Consider the following 19,581-nt stretch of genomic DNA (forward strand, 5'->3'; position numbering starts at 1 on the left):
GGAAGAACTAAGTCAGCTGCAAGCAGCATATGAAGGTATCACATAAATACTGGAGGAATCCTGTGCTACAAGGCAGTGAATGAACAAAGCAGCATGATTGCAAAGGGTGACTACAAACAAAGCCATGGAAAACTCAAGGTTAATTTAAAAACAAATAAGCAATAAAGAAGCTTGCTTTCAGGAGCATGCCGTATATTTTGCAGTACCTTTGCAACAATTTTTTTGAAGTATTTGTAAAAAAGATATTGTGATAAGAAGGAAAGATACTTGTTCAGTATGGTACATAACCTGTATTTTTTATGTTGAAAGGATTTGACATACAAACACAATCTCTGCTCAGCAAATTTCATTTTATGTTAGTGAACTATTCTTTACAAACAATACAACGATATCAAAACCTATCTCTTAACACTCTCTGTACAGTAAATGGTGAAGAAAAGACAAGATACCATGAAAACAAAATGCAACCTTTTGCAAATAAAGGAATAATGTTTTTCTGTGCCACAGTTTAATAATAGTTGGACAGAAGAATCAATCTGGGACTGGAAAACACAGTCCTGGATTGAACTCAGCATTGTGTTCAAAGCCCAAAAAACCCTCAGAGCCCAAACCTCCAGATTTTGGTCATCAGAGCAGTAATTGTTTTAATCTGTTTTTCTAAACATCAACACCATGACAATAAAATGAAAGAAAAGCCCTTATACAATAACATTCATAAAACAACAACCACAAAACATTCACCTGTTTAACAACAAAAAAAAAAAGTATATATTTTAGGTTAGGACTTACTTTAGAAAACACATTTCAAAGTGCTATAGCACAAATATAATAAAAAAGTTGCCAAGACCCTCTGTTTGGTTTTCAAAATATTACAAAATTCACTTTAGATATAAGTATCCAAAATTCATTTTAATAGAACCATCAATTAAAATTAATTTTTATCTTTGAGCCAACTAAAAATATAAAATTCTCCTTGAATAGCTAAATATTCAAACAGACTGCATATTTAAGTTCAGAAAGTAACATTTCTTATATGAGTAATCTTTTTGCAGAACAAAACACTAGGTTTCTAGATATGACATTTATATTACAGACTCCACTTTACCTGAAAATATTGTAATCTTATAAGAAACCAAACAGTTGATTAGGCATTATTCTAAAATCCTGTTCAGAATAATTTGATTGGTCAGCAATGTTTTTTTGGCCTCAGAGACATTGTCAGTGTGAACCAAATATTTGGACCCCATAAACTTCCAGTGTTTCCTTACATTTTTGGTTGGCCAACTCTTTAACTTCAAAACTCCAGTAATCAGCCTTATTTTTTTTTTCTCCAGCCGAAAAGATCTTCCTTAAAAATTCAAATGACATTTGAAAACTGCTAAGAATTACTTTACAATATTTCCTCTTAGTCTGGTGTGCAAATGTCTACATTTCAACTACTTCCTTCCTCTGAATTAGCTGGACTATTTGGCATTGGGGGAAACAAAATGATTTTTACTCAAAACAACTGTATTTCTCTCTTAAATCTTGATGATACTATAAAAATCCACAATTTAGCACAATATACAAAGAGGTCATACATTATGACTGTAGTCTACCCTTTTTTTTTCTTTATTACCAGCATATTTTCCCCTTTCTCTAACAGCATTCTCATGAGACCTCATTTTACAAAGCATGGAGGAGAAAAGACAAATAAGAGTGCTTCTGAGTCTTACATGTTAAAATGATAGAAAACAAGAGTGTATGAAATAATTGACCTGAGTGCCCACTTGTTTACCCTACATTCTTGATGAATCAAGGCAGCAAAGAGCACTGGGATCACATTCAATAACAATAATTATGACAAAGTAATATATTTCTCACAGTAGTGTATTTTCCAGCTAATATCATACACATAGAGCTTAGGATTCTTTGGTCCAGGATTCTACAGCATAATGGCACTTACAGAGCATGGCTAAAAAATAGTAGACTGTAGAGGATTTTTCTAGATTACCTAGCAGCCACTCACAAAAGAAGATTTGAGATCTATAGTTAAAGTTTAAGCCTAATAGCTACAGTAATTGATTAGTTCTCCATGGATTTTCTTTGGTCATTGAGGTGTGTACAGAAACTACAGGAGATTATTTTATTGGGTAATTTTCACAGCCAGCAGGATACCTTTACAATGGGTTGGATACTGCCCTCTTGACAAAAACCATGGGGGAGGGATCAGAGTGAAGGAAATTCAACCAGCAGAATCCCTGCATAACAAGTAGGGTGTAGGATTTTTCCTTCCTGGGAAAGAGGCAAGAATCCTACCATCACAACTTCAGATATCCGAGGTCTCCTCAGGTACAGAGTCTTTTTTATTGTGAGGCTCTGATCACTTCAGTTCCAGAGGTATCAGAAGCCTTACCCAGTGTCCTGGCCATTTTGTTCCATGTAATGGCTAACATGCTGAAAAGGACTCAGTGAAATGCATTTATCATGGTTACTGAGCCAGAGTAGGACCAGAGGATTAACCAGCAAATCCACAATTGTTGCAAACTGGTTTTGTTTTGGGGGTGGATGCAAAAAGGTTGAAAGAAAATATGAAGGCGATGAAAGTTGTAGGCCTAACAGATCCTGAAAAATGTCTCCTTTTAATCCATAGATCAAGTCCAGTACAGACCACAGCAACTGTCACAACCCTTGCCAAAACAGTAGAAAAGTGAGTTGGAAGTACCTTTTCTATGGTTAGAACCGGAGTTCATGAAATCAACGGGAGAGTGGGAAGTGGAAATGGCTCGTGCCATTGCAGAAACTAAGCTGAGACCTGCAATACTTTCTGTATCTGTAATCTAAAAAAAACCAGTTTCTAATTTTTTATGAACCAGCTGTAGCCAAGAGAGACCATGTTCAGATGTCTGTCTTTACTATTGACTCAGGTCTCACTTAGTTTCAGTTCCAAATATCTTCTTCTGATATCACATTCAGCTCACTCTCAGGAAGTCAGACATGAGTGTGACACTTCCAAACCTTAGGCCAAGGTTCACAAAGGTGTTCGGCTTGTTTCCATTGCTGGGTGTTGCATTTCAGGCGCCTCGTGTGGACCTGATTTTCAGAATGTGAGTACTCTGCACTTAATAAAAAATGAAACCTCTAAGCCCCCTCCAACTGGATTCATTAAAATTAAGGCACTCAAAAACTGCTAGTTACTTTTGAAAGTCTAACCCATAACTAGAACAGGCTGAACGACAAGAAAAGCAGAAATAACAGGTAACCATAAAAAGATCCATGTGTTGCTGTGCTCAGGGTACTTAAATTGTAAACTTTATTCACGTAGTAGTGACATTGTTAATGGCAAAAGGGGTTGCCCTTTATGTCCAGTAACCATATTTTACCCTGTATCTCCTGAGAGCAGGAGTTTGTATAAGCAATGGGGGGGGGGGGGGGAGCAAAAAAGAGTTGATGGATTACCAGTTTTCCTTCTTGTGGTGAATTCAGCTGTCTGGAATGGTGAATGTTAGTACAGGAGGAAAGGAGATAGTTATCTTTTGTCAAAGCTGTGATATAGCAAATGTTAATATAATCTCAAAGGGAGGTATAGTTCAGAATATCTTAAAAACAGATAAAACATATCCTGAAACAAAGGTTGCTTTTAACTATATGTAAACAGTCTTTGATCAATCAACAGAATCCTTAGGAAGGGCTGATGTATCACAAAACTTAACACAACATCCCTACCACAGTTGAGTAAGTGCATAAGCTTAGCTCACAGAAAAGATGCTAGTAGTTGGCAGGAAGACCTGACTGAAATGATTAGAACTGAACTTTTTTTGTATGAATTATTACAGTCCTCTCCTGAAGGCTGTAATCAATACAGAGTAAAAAGGATCGGTACTGTTGCACTATAAACACATTTGATATCAGATAGAAATTCCTCCTGAGGGTCGTCTTCATATTTCATGGCTTTTCCACTTCCTCTGCTGCATCTTCAGACAAACCTATAAAGGAGAAAGAAGATGCTTAAAAATTTGGTGTACTTGGCAACTGCATGCACTCCATTGTTGTTTATTGATTTGTAAAAGCTTTGGTTATAGCTGAGGGAAACAATTTATTACAAGCAAAACAGGATAAGAATGCATAACTCGCAAATTCAAGCACTCACAAGCTTAGGAATATAAAAATTAAGGCAATGAAAGCAATCTCATATCAACTTCTTTATGGATATGATGGATGATGCCATCTTTAATTTATAAAATTGTGGACTAGTCTTAAACGTGAGGAAAAAATGGCAGAAAACAACTAGGCATACAATCTGACACACGGTTCTCTACTTGAACTTTGCCTGCATCTTTTTACAGGCAGAATTAACAACACAAATTGCAAACAATATAAAATTACTCTCCATAAACTTATTAAGAACAGTTTTCTTCAATATAAGACTAACACTTTGGGAAAGGGGAAAATAGCAAAACTCCTTCTGTTTTAAACCAGGAAAGGATGAGTTTCTTGTTTTCAAATATTTGTGCAAAGGTTAATTGGACTGGATATTAATCTTTGGAACCATGAGCCTTAAAGAGTCAGCAAAGTGGGTAGGAACCCATATAAAGTTGCTTGAAATACCTACAGAGAAAAGGAACAGTGGATAATCTTGCAAATTTGTGTACGCACATACTTGCATGACTTAATTAAAGTGATTATTTAACCCAGCAGTTTCTTACATGTCCACTATTACTTTAGGCCAAAAATTATTTAACTTAAATCCTTTTCTAATTAACATTAAGCAATCCAAAATAAATTGGCACTATATCCAAATGATACATGAATAATAATACAAATAACACAAAGCTTTTAGCCATCTCTACAGGAGGCTGAAATCCCTACACACCCAGTAGGTCAGCAGCACTATTAAATTTGATTATCCAGGTCTTCTGAACACAGGCCATTGCATTGCCTGTAGGCCCAAATGCCTCCACAATCACGTTCATACAGAATTTACCACAAACAATCTACATCATGTAAAAAAAACAATAATAAACTAAAGGCTGTCATTTAGATCCAAGCAAGTCCACATGAACAACAACATCTACATTACTTTCCCTTGTTTTATTTTTCAGTTTTTGGTTTGCACTATCAATATCTTTCGGTGCTTGGGGATTTCAGCATATGCATTAATAATTTTCATGGCTGCTGGTAAGTTAAACAAATTTTACCTCAAGCCTTGAGATTGAAGCAGTGTCAGTGAGGCTCACAGAGAGCAGATCAAGGATAAAATTGCCAAGATACAAAAGACTAAAGCAGTATCATTACAGCAACAGCTGGAAGCCCAAATACCCCAAGGGACTCAGAGGTCCCCTTCACTGAAGTTTGTATTTTTTTTTTAAAGGACAATTCAAAACACCATGTTGAGAGCTGACATGGGTTTACAAAGGTCAGCCCTCGAATGGCAGTTCCTTTGTTCCATACTCTTATCAGACAGCACATGCTGGGATGCCAAAGGGACCAGCAGCAGGTCCCACATTGTTCCATTAATGATCTAGAGGATGGAGGTAGGTAGCATGATAGTGAAATGTGTGGAAGGTAAGAAATCCAGATGAGCTACAACCACTGGAGAGGAGAAAGAAATATTGCTCTTGGACCTGAGAGATTAACAAGGCTCAGAGTAGATAAAAAAAGATTCCTTTTAAAATACATTATGGGAATAATCTTAAACACAGATGGTTGCTGAGGAAAGCCCCAAAAGAGCAGCACAGTAGAAAGAGCTTAGAAGACATGCATTCACAGTGAAATGGGCCACGTAGCTCAATGCAGTTCAGAACCACAGAAGCCACTGCAGAGCCCTCAGTTCCTGTTCCTGACTGTAGCTGTGTTGAAATCACATCTGCAGCTGTTTACAGCACTCTGCTCTACATAAAAAGACACTGGAGAATGCCTTCCTTTCCCACCACAGTCAGGGAAGAGTTTGCAAGAGTCTGGAAACTGCTTTCTGCACACTCTTAGAAAAGCTGGACGCACATGTCGTTAAGAAACTGCAAAAAAGTGGTGTGCTTATATCAGTTGTTTGTCCCTAAAGGGAACAGGCAAAGATTTACCAAAGTGACCTAAAGGCACTGATCTGTGCATTAGCACTGCCCACTGAACTGCACACCTCAAGATGAGTGACAGTGCTACTGCACAGTGCCCTCAATGTCTACAAAACCACATTTGAGGACATCTGAGGAGATAAACAGCAAGAAAATAGTGGAGAGGCTTAGAAGAATACTGAGAGACAAGAAACATTTGTGAAAAGGCTATAATTGCCTAATGTATCTTTACCTGCAGTAGGCCAAAAGGTTATTAGAAGGCCATAAGATTAAAATTCAATTATAAAATTATAAAGCAAAAATAATTATTAGACATAAAATAGCACCTGGGATACTGCTTTCACAAACCGTCACTTCCATGACATGGACTTCTTACAAATAATTCCTGTGTCTATTTCTGTAAATTGCTGTGCCAAAATGAAGAATGTGAATGGTTACTTTCAAGGCCATGAAACACAGTGGATCAGCTAAATCTGATAGGTTAGCTGTAATTATGGGCAGGCAAAACTGACACAATATAGCAGGAGTGACCTCAGCTTCACATAGCTTTGTCTGACAGCACTATACACAACTACAGGTAACATGGAATACTTCTGCTCTGATCAAAAAACTCCTACGTGCGGGAGAGATTGCGGGAAAGATGAACTGACAGATGAGGTATAGACTGCAGCAATTTTTACTGTGTAACTCTAAAATGGGAGACAACATGAAAACATGGCTTGAAATCATGAGCCTTCCCACCTCTACCCTGTGTTTTTCAATACGCAGCATTTATTAGTCAGCTAGGAGAACAAGATAAATTTCACATTAATTTAACTGCCATATGCTATTTGTAGCACGTCAGATGACTAATATTAGAGAGATTTATCATCAGTTCATTCTGACAAACTTAGGCAGAACCTAAGAAATACCTGGTATAAAATTAAAAATTCTGTAGATGAAGGCTCCTCTACCTTATTTCATGAGGAAAAGAAGAAAAAAAAAAGGCTTTGTCTTATCCTTCTACCTTCATGTTTCTCAACAGAAAAAATCTAAGTATTTCATTTTACAGATAATACAAAAATCCCATCAGAACAATAATGATCTGAACACACACTTAGACAAATGTGTATTAAAGGGTTTATACCTCAACAGTTACAAACTGGGAAACAGTGCTTTTGGAAGTAACCATAATAAACTTTAACCCTTGTGTAGTAGGCAACCCCAAGAGTTTTTCGAGATAAGTTTTCAAAATTTAAAGCACATGATTAAATTACTGTCCTGATTAATAACATGAGATCGCATGTATCTAAAGCTAAAAATAGAGTCCACCTTCATTCACTTAATAAAATGCTCAAATTATGTTGTATTTGTCAGTCAGAGCACATTAGCACCCCTGTGAAAGCCACTTCTACAGGCAAAGGCATGGAATACCTCAGTCATGCCAATTCACCTTTCAAAAAGCAGAACTTATTGCATACTACATATCACTGAGTCACAGAAAGTCCATTTGTAGATCAAAATGTATTTCTGAGCATTGAAAACTGAAAACCAAAAGATCAAAGAAAATGAGTTACAGTTACAAAAACACCAAAGATGAAAGAAAAAAAAAAACCTTCCTTCCTGGAGTTAAAAAAAAAACAAAAACAAAAACAAAACCAAAAACATTTAAAAGGAGGGATGATATTTGAGCATGATGGAATAAGGGAGCAGAAGGGAGGCGAAAGGATCATTTTCTGTAGCCATAAATTGTTCATACTAAACATTATGGAGTAGGTTTAAAGACGTTCAGGTTAAACCATTAGGCAATGGAAGAAACTACCTAGGGAGGTGGATGAGTCAAGGATATGAGAGGTTTGTCAAGATTGGGTAGAAGAAATCCTAGTGGGGATTAGTGAAGAAGATACACAGGATTTCAACTGGATGACCTAAGGGATCTTCTCCAATCCTATCATTTATGCAGCTATGATTCATCCTAAGGAGAACATTTTGGACTCTCATGAATTACTGGCTGAGTTTCTTGGATACTATTGTACATTAGTCTACTCTGAAGCATGCGTACAACTAAGTCAAAGTTGGCTTTGAAGTATTTAATCTACAGTATTCAACACTTCCCAGTCTCTCTTTCGTACAGTGACTCAGAAAAAGGGCTGTTAAGAGAACAAAATGTTATTTTGAGTTCAGATTAAGTTACAGAAGGGAGGCACCACTTTCTTCAGCTCTTCCCATCTAAAAGAAAAGAGGAAAAAACCACCCCATCTCACGGCCTGACGAGTAATTTTGCCATTTGTAGATCAGACATGAAACAGTCTTAGAAAAAAACTAGTTTTCAAGTAACTTCTTCATAAAATTTTGGATGCAAAACTAAATGTTCCAAATGACCAAAGTGAGTAGCTCTTTTTTCTTTTTCTTGTGTTAACAAAAGAAGACAGATTTTTCCTAGCACCTTCAAGTCATGTTTCCAGAAATCATAATTTTCTTCTTAGAACTCCATCTTCTCACTGCTAATAATTTTGATTAACATTATAAACTGCTCGAGAAAGTATATACAGCTTCCTTTTTCTTAGCATATAATCTTTATTCTATGGACACGATCCAAAAGGTTTCTCAGAAAGTTTAAGAATGTAACAATATCTTGCTTATCCCAATTTAGCCTGGAGTGCAAAAGGGATTAGTGTGAAACCACTGACTTTAATGCAGTGCTGAAGACTGATCATCATGATGGACAAGCTACAAACTTCCCTACAGTGTGCTTTTACAGGAGAAACTGGACTTGATCAGTATTCAATACCACCTTCTGCGGAATAATAAACTGAGAGTGAGCTTTACCATTCCCTCTCAAAGTCACCAGTGAGCCACCGTATACATAATTTTAAAATGATCAGACTTTTGAATCTGGAACGGGAGTGATGATAGACAAATGAGTGGGAAGCATGAACTGACTCATTCATTAAAGAATTGGGTAAATAAAAGAAATTTGCTTTTCGTTTACCAAGTGTGCATGAACTCCTCTGTCCTAAGGGGCTATATACACCACAGGATGGATAATGTGAGACAAGAGTTTCCACCACTCACTTTTAGATATGTCCTCTACTAACTGCAATGCAACGGGTCCAACTTACACAAAGCTATTATCAGCTCAGCTTCCAAACTGCTGCAAAATGGCAGGGTAGCCTTTACCTTGGGTTTAATAGTGTTTCTAAACCTTGCTAAAATGTCCTTTTGTCATTCTGACTTAATTCTGACATGTAATTGCAGTGTAATGTGTAATAGCTGTGTAACACAAGAGAGATACCAAGCACCAAGGAGGCAACAAGTAATAACAATGTCAACGTTTAACAAATGTTCACAGATTATTATTATTTTTAATTAACTTGTAAACACTCCACAAAGTTCTTGAGCATTCATGTCCCTAGGCTGTAATCCTCAGTGGAGATTCTACAGACATGGGCATTACAGCAATTTAGGCTGAGTGTGAAAGGGATGCATTAGGGAAAGTTATAATAACTTGGTAACCTTTTTACTTCTTGATTTTCTGAAGTATAACAAATAAGTTGTCCTCGCATTAATTTTAACCTGATAATGAATAACCTGTGGTGTGCTTGTGTTGCTTAATACTGATATATTTAACTTTATTACATCTTATTTTGTACACACACATATCCATACACGTCTCTAATACAAAATTTTCTATCGACAACCACGTCACCCAAAAAGCATTAGAGCTGCCAGCAGGAATAAATAAGTAGATTGAATTACCACCCATCTGTTTTGGAAAAGGTAAGGAGGTATGCAACAGGTCACAGATCTTAGGACTATTAAAGCACTCAAGCTGCAAATGGTTAAGAGTTCAGACTCCTACATTTATATAATGCTTTACATTTCTGTACTTTCTTCGCATCTTTCTGCTTTATATTTGGAGAATGCCCAAAACACATGACATTTATCTACTGTAAAATTTCAAAATTTGAACATTGGGAAAACCAACCTGGAATATTACCAAAAAATTCCCAAGGAGCAAAGTTGCTTCTTCTGAAAACCATGGTGATCTTATTTATTTATTTATTCATTTATATATGTATACTACCATATTTATACATTATATATATTTACATAATATTAAAAATGGGAATAAGCATATTCTAGAAGAAATTAGGAATTGCAAAAAGAAAAAAAAAGAATCTACCCTATGTTCATAGGTATCAACATGGAAAAAAAGATCAAGAGCAATGGGATGATGGCCAGTTTGAAGTAATGTAGAGCTTTCTAAGCAGCCCTCTAATATCAGTATTCTGAACTCCATTCAGGAGCAACTACAAAAAAAATCATCCAAAGATTATTCAAGCACATTGAATATGCTTGCAGGGAGACAAATTGTGTAAAAAGCATTTTATCTGTCATGAAACAAAGTAATTGGTCATTAGTGTGGGAAATGTAGTTTCAGTCAAGACTGAATTTTGACTGAAAAGTGCCTGTTTTCTCCAAATACCCGGCTTATCACAATCAGCTATCAAATCATCAAATCTTTGACATTTTTATAGGAAAACTTGCAAATTGTTTTAGAGAATTGACTGTTTTCATTTACAGATAATCACATTTACAATTCAGCCTGAACAGATTATTTCTTGCTGGGAAGTGAATCCCTAAAAATGAGTTTTTCCTTCAGTGGTCGAATATCTGTTCTTTCCAATTAGCTGCCAGCTTATTTTAGGGCAGTACACTAATTCAGTGAATTCTAAGGCAAATACGCACAAGAAAAACCTAAAACTTAATTATGGCCCCACAAATGTCAATGCTTAAATTTATTCTTCATCAGGCTTATATCTTACCATTCCCTGCAACCAAAAATCCTACCAAATATTTTAGAAATGTTGGTCTTTAATAATTTTCTGTCAGGAAAAAAATATAATTTGGGCCATGTACATTAAGGTTTGATAGATTAAACTATATTAAAAGTGGAGTCTTTGCACAGACAGAATTCTTTGCTTTTTCCTGGGGAGAAGTAATGCCATAGTAGCTGGTCTTCTGCCCACTTGATTTGTTGTGCTGTTCTGTTGACTTCTCAGACAGACAGATTGGACAGCTGACTATTAACAACCCCCCTTTTTTTTTTTTTCCCAGACAAGTAATCACCGTGACAGATAGGCAAAACGCCAGGAGTAAGTTAGCTCTAGGGCAAGATTTTCCACCATTTTCATATGAATGGTATGGAATCTACCACCCAGCTTCAGCCTGCAGGAAGACCTAGGATCCTTCATGGATACGAAATGTATATATCACAGATACTTTCTACTCCTGTAGGCTGACCACATCTAATATATGACATCTGAAGACCTACAATCTCCCTGATAATATCATCTTTCATCATCTACCTCTGTAACATCAGCTAACACTAAGCAAACTTTCTCAGCTGAGATATTTTTCTTTGAGAGATGCAGACGTACATCAAACAAACCATTTGTCAGATTTCTGCTGAATTTGTCAAATCAATTTGGCTGTAAAACTGTAAATTCTTTAAGCATTTTTCATATTTCCAAAATCTTTTGGATTTTAATTTAACACTGAAGTGTCATAAATAAATTCCCTCAATTTTCATTTTTTTTTTTACAGTTAACAGATCCCAAACCTAGGCAAAATACTTCATTCCATATTCCATTAATTAAATTAATCTTTGGAGGTTGTCACAAAATAAGACATTTTATAGTATTTTTATTTAGTTGGAAGTTTTTTTTTTTAAAGTTATTCACAGAGCTCTACCCTTGTTAGCATGTGCTTGTGTCTTAAGAAGTCAAAGTAGTACAGTTATCCTTCACGCATGATATAATTGCCATAATGAAGCTTTCAACAAATGTACGTGCAAAGTATATTAGGCTTTGTCCAACATCAACTTTAGAAAAGCAGGGATTAAGAAGTATTCTAGATTTATAAGGGGAAAAAAAACACCACAGCATCTTTTTTATGAATAACGAGTCTGCTACAGGCATGTGTTTAGGACCTACACTGTGCTTCTATTGCAAGTATAACTTCTATGGTCAAAGAATAAGTTATGCAAAGATGACTTTCTCCAGTAGAGATTTTCCACGTTTTCTTTATTGTCTCCAGAGAACAGTACATATAAGCCCATGGCTCCTCAGTACCAAAAAGATACAACAAAATAGAATAAAATCCAAAAAGAACAGTACAAGTAATTGCGTGATTCCATGGAAAACACAAAAGAGAAAATAGCTAAAGGCAAAGTAACATTAGGAATTGTTTAGTGCAGTGAAGAGATACCAAAGAGGATCAAGAAGATGGAAAGGAATCAAGGATCAAGGACAGGAGTATTCAGCTTGCTTTAATATTACATATTCTTCAAAGGGAAGTAGTGGAAGCTACATGGCTTATGACATTTGCAAATTAGACCAAGTACCACAATGAAGACAACTATCTGGCAGTGTCAAGGAGACGGTCAAGCTGATATAACAGTGGTTTTCCATTTCTAATTCCTATTATCATACAACAGATCTGAGGTGCTACAGATTCCTAAGTGTTATGTAATATTCAAAGAATCATTAGATTTGCTTACCACCAAGCATTCAGCAACTGAATACTCTTCAGTATGTTGTTCCTTTTAACAGTGGAACATCACAGTGAAAATGATAAAATCTTATTCAAGATTTCCATGGATTCTTCCGGAAATAACATATGACAGGATTTTATTCTTTGATGTCATTTTTCCTTTGGAGTCTTATAGGAGAAAGGGCTTGGTAAAGTGGCAGTTTTGAAGGAAAATGTGTTTGGAAGAAAAAAAAAGAAAAACAAAGGAAAAAGAATACTCTTGTGTAATACTTTCCAAACCTGAATTTCAAACATTCCTTTCAAGCTACATTTTATGTGAAAAATTCTCTACGAGTTTTTTTCCACGTGCAATCTTTTGATAAGTCTCAGTGTTGGCTTGAAAGCAAAAGAACAAAATAAAAAAGACTATACTAAAGTAACAGATGAATTCTTATCTAACTGGACACTTAATAAGCTTCTGCTTCCATTGTTAAGCAAAAATCTGTATTTGCTTGTGTTTCTGAAACTGTACCTTTGCAAATGCAAAGGATGATTTTGGGGGGGTAGAGGTGTAATGAGCATTTTGGTAAGTATTCTGGTAAGCATTCTTAATTGTCTTTACAGTTCACTATATTAAAATATGTAATTCTCCTTATTTCTACTACTTTTCCACTGATATCAGTCTTGTCTCATACAGATGGAAACTACGCTCGTGGATATTTCTAGCTACTATTACCAAGTTATCTTGACAATAATAGCTAGAATGGCAATTTCAGTACTCACAACAAAAATTGTAAAGAGACTCAAATTTGATGATCTGATGAAGTCCCAAATCTGTGCATTTCTGAACAACGACAAGAAACTTCTGGGCCCCCTGTGCTCACACCACAATTGGCAGAAGCAGAGGGAGGGTAGCACTTTGCAGGCCTGAGCCTTTTAGCACCTCCAGAAGGACCGCTGGAAGCCAACATGCCTCAAACTAAGGCCTGAAATGATGAAAGTAACAGTTCTAAATGTACGGATTTTTTCATGCGCTCAGGAAGCAATAAAAACTAAGTATAGTCAGACTGCAGGAGAGTAATATAGCTTTCATCATTTTCTGTGACTTCAGGGAAAACAAGCTGAACTTTTATAGACAGGCAATTCAGTATTACAAATGTTCAGAAAACTGCAATGGGATTTCCACAGTAAAGTTATATTCAAATTACTGTTCTCTGCAAGCACAGTGCTCAAAATAAGAAATTTGGCTTCATGTAAATGAGTTGGTTTACTGCAACACAACTAAGTGCCTTAGATCACAGGCTTCTTCTTGAACTGAACTCTGGTGATGCTAGAAAGAGCAAGCAATTTCATTCCAGTGGTTATATAAACTTAAAATTATTTACACATTATCAATAAGGTAGAGTGGCTGAACCAAACTGCAAAGGCAAAGAGAGATACTTTGAGGAGAGGAGATGTAATATGGTAAACAGTTTCCAGCAAATACACTGAAATGCAGAGATAAAGAGATCCTTTGTTGTGCAGTGTTTCAATTAATCGATCACATCGCAGTTCTTCCAATTTTGGAAGAAGTTTAGAATATCCTGAGTTGGAAGGGACCTACAAGGATCATTGAGTCCATCTCTAATTTAAGTCAGCAACTTAGAATGTTTAGAAACGAAACACCAAATGCCAACACAGTTAAAGTGTAATGCCACATAAAGTTATTTTTAATAGTAATATATATTTAAGATACTGCAAACACTTCCTGTGGTTATGTATAAGTTATTTCACTAAACTTAAGGAGTCCTCAAACATGTACGTGCTTGCAGAAGTAGAGCCTAATGCTCTACATGCTTCGCAGTAACTTTTTAAGCTGTTAGTTGATTTCCTATTTTATTTTGCTATGAGCAGCATAATGTTACCAATTATTACCAATTAATGCCCCCCAAAAAGATCTCTTTTGAAGTCTGAAAGCCAGGTTTCCTAGACTCAGTGGTTATATCTGTATAGCAGAGAAAGAGCTGCATTTGGGGCTGCTTTACCTTTAGTCTGCTTCTCATCCACCTGAGACAACCTAAAGACAGTTCAGTCATGTTTGAAGGTAACATGCCTGCCAGAGGAAACTCAACAGTCTTCTTTATATCCAACTTAATGTTGTTCTTCCATACCTGATACAGATAAGGCTCACAAATCTATGGTTGAAGACAGCATCTAGGCCACTGTTATTCTTATTTATGTTAGCAATATTGTATGTCTCCACAAGAAGGCAGAGATTCATGTTTTCACAAGCCACCTTCAAGCCAGTGAAAGATTTCCTCAACAACATAAATCTATTCCTACTTAGCAGCCCACAGGCCAGAGTTTTAAGACTCATGTATACTTGTTGGGAGAGCAGTCAACCACTTATGCATGATACTGAATCAGCTGCAATTCCAGTTCAGAAAGCTGCCTCCAGTCTCTGAAGCATATGATCAACTGAGATCAGCAGAATTAAACATATCGGTACTGTGTTGAAACTATTGATATGAGCTGGGTGTATGCCTAAGCACTTTCCCAACAAAGAATCCAAGCACAGACTTAAATGCTTTCCTAAACAATGCTTTGTGTATCATTATTTCCTTTTCCTCCATCCCTTCCTCCTCAATTCTGCTGATGGCATCTGAAACACCAGCATAAAAGAACTGCAGTGAAGGAAGCAAAACTGAAAAAGTAAAAAAATAAAATCTACATTTTTGTTCTGAATGAAATATAAATGCTAATGAACAATGCTGACCCTGAAAGGAAAAGGATTAAAAAAAAATATTCTTTTCCATTTTCCTGTGCATGTGACTTGCAAGTAATGTTGGTACAAAATTTTTTATTTTTTTAATCTAAAAAGAACCCAGTGACATCACCCAAGGAAATACCTAATCATACATTACATTTAAATTGATACAAATTTGCTTAACTTCTACTTTCTTAAGAAACAGATGCTTTTTTGTCTCCAAAGTGTTCTCAAAGGAGTCTTTGCTTCTACACATGGTATTTCTGATCTCTCACTGTGGGAGAGCTTTACATCAAAGTTCACACAGAGCTCCAAAAGCCCTGCTGGAGACTCTCAAGGTGATAGTTTGGGGGGAAAAAAAAGGATGTTATTGAGACAGATTCTCTTGCAGCAAAACTGAAATTTAAATACAGTAGATGAAGATTTATCAAAATGTAGGCAGAGGCAGTTCCACATTGCCTGCTGCTAGGATCTTGCAACATGCTGTATGCAATTGCTTCTCTCTCAGTGTGTTTGCAGTTGCTGCTCCTCTTTCTGTAATGAGGGATTTTGTTGGAAGAATGGCAATATACATCACATGTCAGATGTCTTGAGAGGAGTTGTGAGTTAAATTACAGATCATCATTGCCTTTTAACCCTTACTTGCAATGTTGTGTAACAGTTTTCCAATCTGCCATCCATGAAGTCACAGTCTGCAGCCCATGAAACCACATTAAACAGGAAAATAAACATAAATCTTGCAGTTTTTTCAGCTAGAGGTGCAAAGACATGATCACCTGCAAGAAATGGGCCAACAGAAATCCATGATTGTGAAAGTGTGAAAGCCACTCATTCAATTCTGAATGAAGATGAAAAGGAGAAGATCAAGTCGTGGTTTTAGAAGTATTAAATGATGAACAAGAAGACACTAAAGCATATGAATAGCGACATCAATGTGTTACAAAGTTTCAAATACACTATTTAAGGTAGCATCTACCCTTCTCTCATGCCTTTAGGACTGCAAGTAAGACAGTGGCACTTTTGAAATAAGTCCAAGTATTAGCAACACCTAATGCATAGGACTACCAAGAAGCTTGGAAAGCAAAGTCCCTTGAAGCATGGTGGAACAGTTCACCAGCTCACACACAATCTGGCTAGATCATCTCCATCCACACAGGAGAATTCAAATTCTGCTGTAAAAAGTACAATTTGCCTGAAGAATTCCATACACGCAATCAGACCAGGTCCTTATGCAGTAGTTTGGAAAATGATGTCTACTCATTTTTAACAAATTACAGACATAAAAAAGAACGAGTTATTCTCCTACCTATCACACGTCATGAATGAGATGACGCATTAAATGACAGAACACTTGTTTAACAAAACTGCACCGTACCAAGGTACCTGTCTTCTGAGATGCTGCAACATCACCTCCCATGACTGTCCCAAGACTGCTTTGAATGACTTCCTAGAAATAGTTCTAATCCTTCTTTACCTTCCAAATTCCAGAACCAAAATGTTCTCCACCTTTATTCACTCTCTAAAAACTGATCTACAAATCTCTTTATCCAGTATGTAATGCCACCTTCATGTGACAGTACCCAAACCCAGGGTGTTTCAAGCCTCATTTATTTTTCCAGGCACTTTCACAAGAGACAGAGACAAGGGAAGGAGGATAATAAAGTCTAACTACGGCTTAAAATAAATCACTTATTTGTGTGAGGTCCTTCTGTGCCCTTTTGACATATTGAGCTCTTAGTGCAATCTATATAGAGATTTTATAAATTTGAATAAATAATTTTAATAAATTTAATTAACTAAAGGAAATAATACAGGGCTTTAGTATATCTTCCTCAAAGGCATGTGCTCATCTCTCCACAACTTTCATCTTTCTCAATCAATGTGTGTTCAAATGATGACAGGTACTGGCAATGGCCTCAGGGTGGGAGCAAAAAGTGACCTGCAAGACTCAGCAGGATCATAAGTCAACTGAAATCATAAGTCAACAGCAGCCTGTAGCTGATTGCCTGTGCCTCACCAGTAGGTGTTACTTCAGCCATTAATGCAGATTGCTGTTCAGCAATGCTGCAGGCTTGTAAATGCCTGCCAAGGTACATAAAAAATATCCAAACCCAACCAAAATCTGCCAGATTCTGGAAATGTCATGTAACACCCTGCTTTGTATCTGTAACAGCATCCAAAGTAACATTTGGGAGCTCTGACCATGGCCACACCCGTCCCTGTGTCTGCAACAGAGCCTGAAGGCTTTTCATTGATGGTCATTCCACTTAATCGTTCAAAGCAACACTTGGCTATTTGATTGCTGTGATTTAACACAGTAACAGCAATAATCCAGACTATACTTAAACCTTTCACAATACTTCCAAAACTGTTTATTAGCATTGGCTTCTGCTTTAGGAGCTATTTTCAACACCCTTAATACTGAATTCCTCCTCTGGCACATCCGAACCAGCCAAGACCATATGAAAAAGAAGGCCTTATTTTCTGTTTGACTGAATATTTGATAACTGCACTTAACTCACACTTTATTTCTTTAACCCCAGATCAGGCTAAAGCCATCTAAAATGCTCAGTCAGTATACTGTAACTTTATTTCCAAGACAGAACTGCATGTTTAACACAGTCCTCGTGAGTTGAAATTTAACAGCTCCTCTACAAACCTTGTGTTAGTTTCAAAGCCATCAAAATTAGGTTCCCATGCTCAACATCTCTGAGCTGAGTATCAACCATATCAGACTGAAGATTTATGGTTATGCCTTCACTAAATCTTATCTTTGAGCTAGTACTTTCCAAGTGGTGAATGAGGCCCTTTCTGTATACCGTCACAATGGAAAGCTCATCACTGACAGTCTATCTGATCATGTATTTTCAATGAAAGTAGTACTTTCCATGGACTGGAATGACCTCTTTCTTAACATGTGAATTGATCCCTCATCATATCATTAGAACTCACAAGAACTGAATTCATAACTTATTTAAGACTTCTCACACCCTAAAAGTCAACATTTACCAAGCAGTCATTAAGATTAGACAGAGAAAAAAACATTTCCCCTTAAAAGTACGTTTTGGTCAATAGCAAAGACACAAGAGTAATATACAGCATAACAAAGGATTTTAGAGTCATAAAGTCACAGAATATCCTCAGCTGGAAGGGACCCATGAGGATCAACCTAAGCATTTCACCCATGTATCTAAAAGTGCTGTCCAAACTCTTGCACATTAACACACTTGGGGTCCTGACCACTCTGTCCACTGAGGACAAAATATCTCACTTTTTTTTTTCTGAAAAAAAGTTACATTTAAGACACAAAAAGACTGCAAGCAATAGAATTTCTATCAATTTTTTTATAAATTTTACCCAACTTTTGTCTACACAATTAAAGCAGTTGAAAGGCCAAGTACGCAGCCTTTCAACTACATGTAATGTGAAAGAACAGAATTTCTCTATGAGAGTTTTTTACTGCAAAGCCATTGCTTATAAAAGCAGTGCAATTGAAAGCAGGTGGGAAGCAGTACAAGGGCATTCTAAGCACGTAGTACATCTCACTAACAAATAATAAGGCCACTATGCTTACTCAGTTTTGTACTTTTCTTAAACCAAGGCCACTCAACTGCATCAAAAAGAGTGTTGTCCAATTTGGATTAAACTGAGAACACTAAGCTCATTTTCTTAGTTAACTGTGCTCTACTTGTATTATTTCTACATGACAAGCAGACATTATCTGTAAGAAAAGTGAATTGAAGACTTTCTAAAGTCAGCACTGTTTCTAATTTCTTATATTCTAGGTGAAATCTTAAAGGATGCTATACTTCAAATTAAAACTCAAAAAGAACTTTACATCCATTATGTAAATATGCCCACACGATAGCATATAATTAGATAATCATGTACATATGAATGAGTATTCACTCTGCAAAATTCTGCACTGTCACTATTATTTATATTTGATCTGATAGCTGGAAGACATTCCTCAGACCAATTTCTTTAAAACTGTAAACAGTAGATAGTATCATCCTTTATATTCATTAAAGATTAACAAGTCAGTAACAAAACTTTTTCCAGCTTCATTTTTTGCTAACTTAAAAGTAAGAAGATAAAAGGGCAACTTGCATTTCATTATGTTGAATTGTAGCAGTGAGAAAGAAAAACAAAGATAAAGCAGGAGTTTACAAGGTAAATCTACGGATAGCTGAACTTGTTCAGATAAAATAAAAACTATAAATCAACTTGAAACAGTTTGAAGTATTAAAGAGATGAGTTAACTTTCTGGCA

At 36.3% G+C, this 19,581-nt stretch overlaps 1 protein-coding gene across 2 annotated transcripts in view; it reads right to left on the minus strand.

Annotated features, from left to right (window-relative positions):
* The window catches only part of BBS9 (Bardet-Biedl syndrome 9), a 295,333-nt gene continuing 276,027 nt past the window's right edge, over window positions 276–19,581 (minus strand). For both annotated transcript variants that reach the window (XM_021385807.1, XM_021385806.1), the window contains one exon: window positions 276–3,965. In XM_021385807.1, coding sequence (XP_021241482.1) covers window positions 3,925–3,965 — 41 coding nt within the window. In that variant the 3' untranslated portion in view covers window positions 276–3,924. The remainder of the gene's footprint in view (window positions 3,966–19,581) is intronic.

Source organism: Numida meleagris, chromosome 2 (genome assembly GCF_002078875.1).
Source record: "Numida meleagris isolate 19003 breed g44 Domestic line chromosome 2, NumMel1.0, whole genome shotgun sequence".
Lineage (NCBI taxonomy): Eukaryota > Metazoa > Chordata > Aves > Galliformes > Numididae > Numida > Numida meleagris.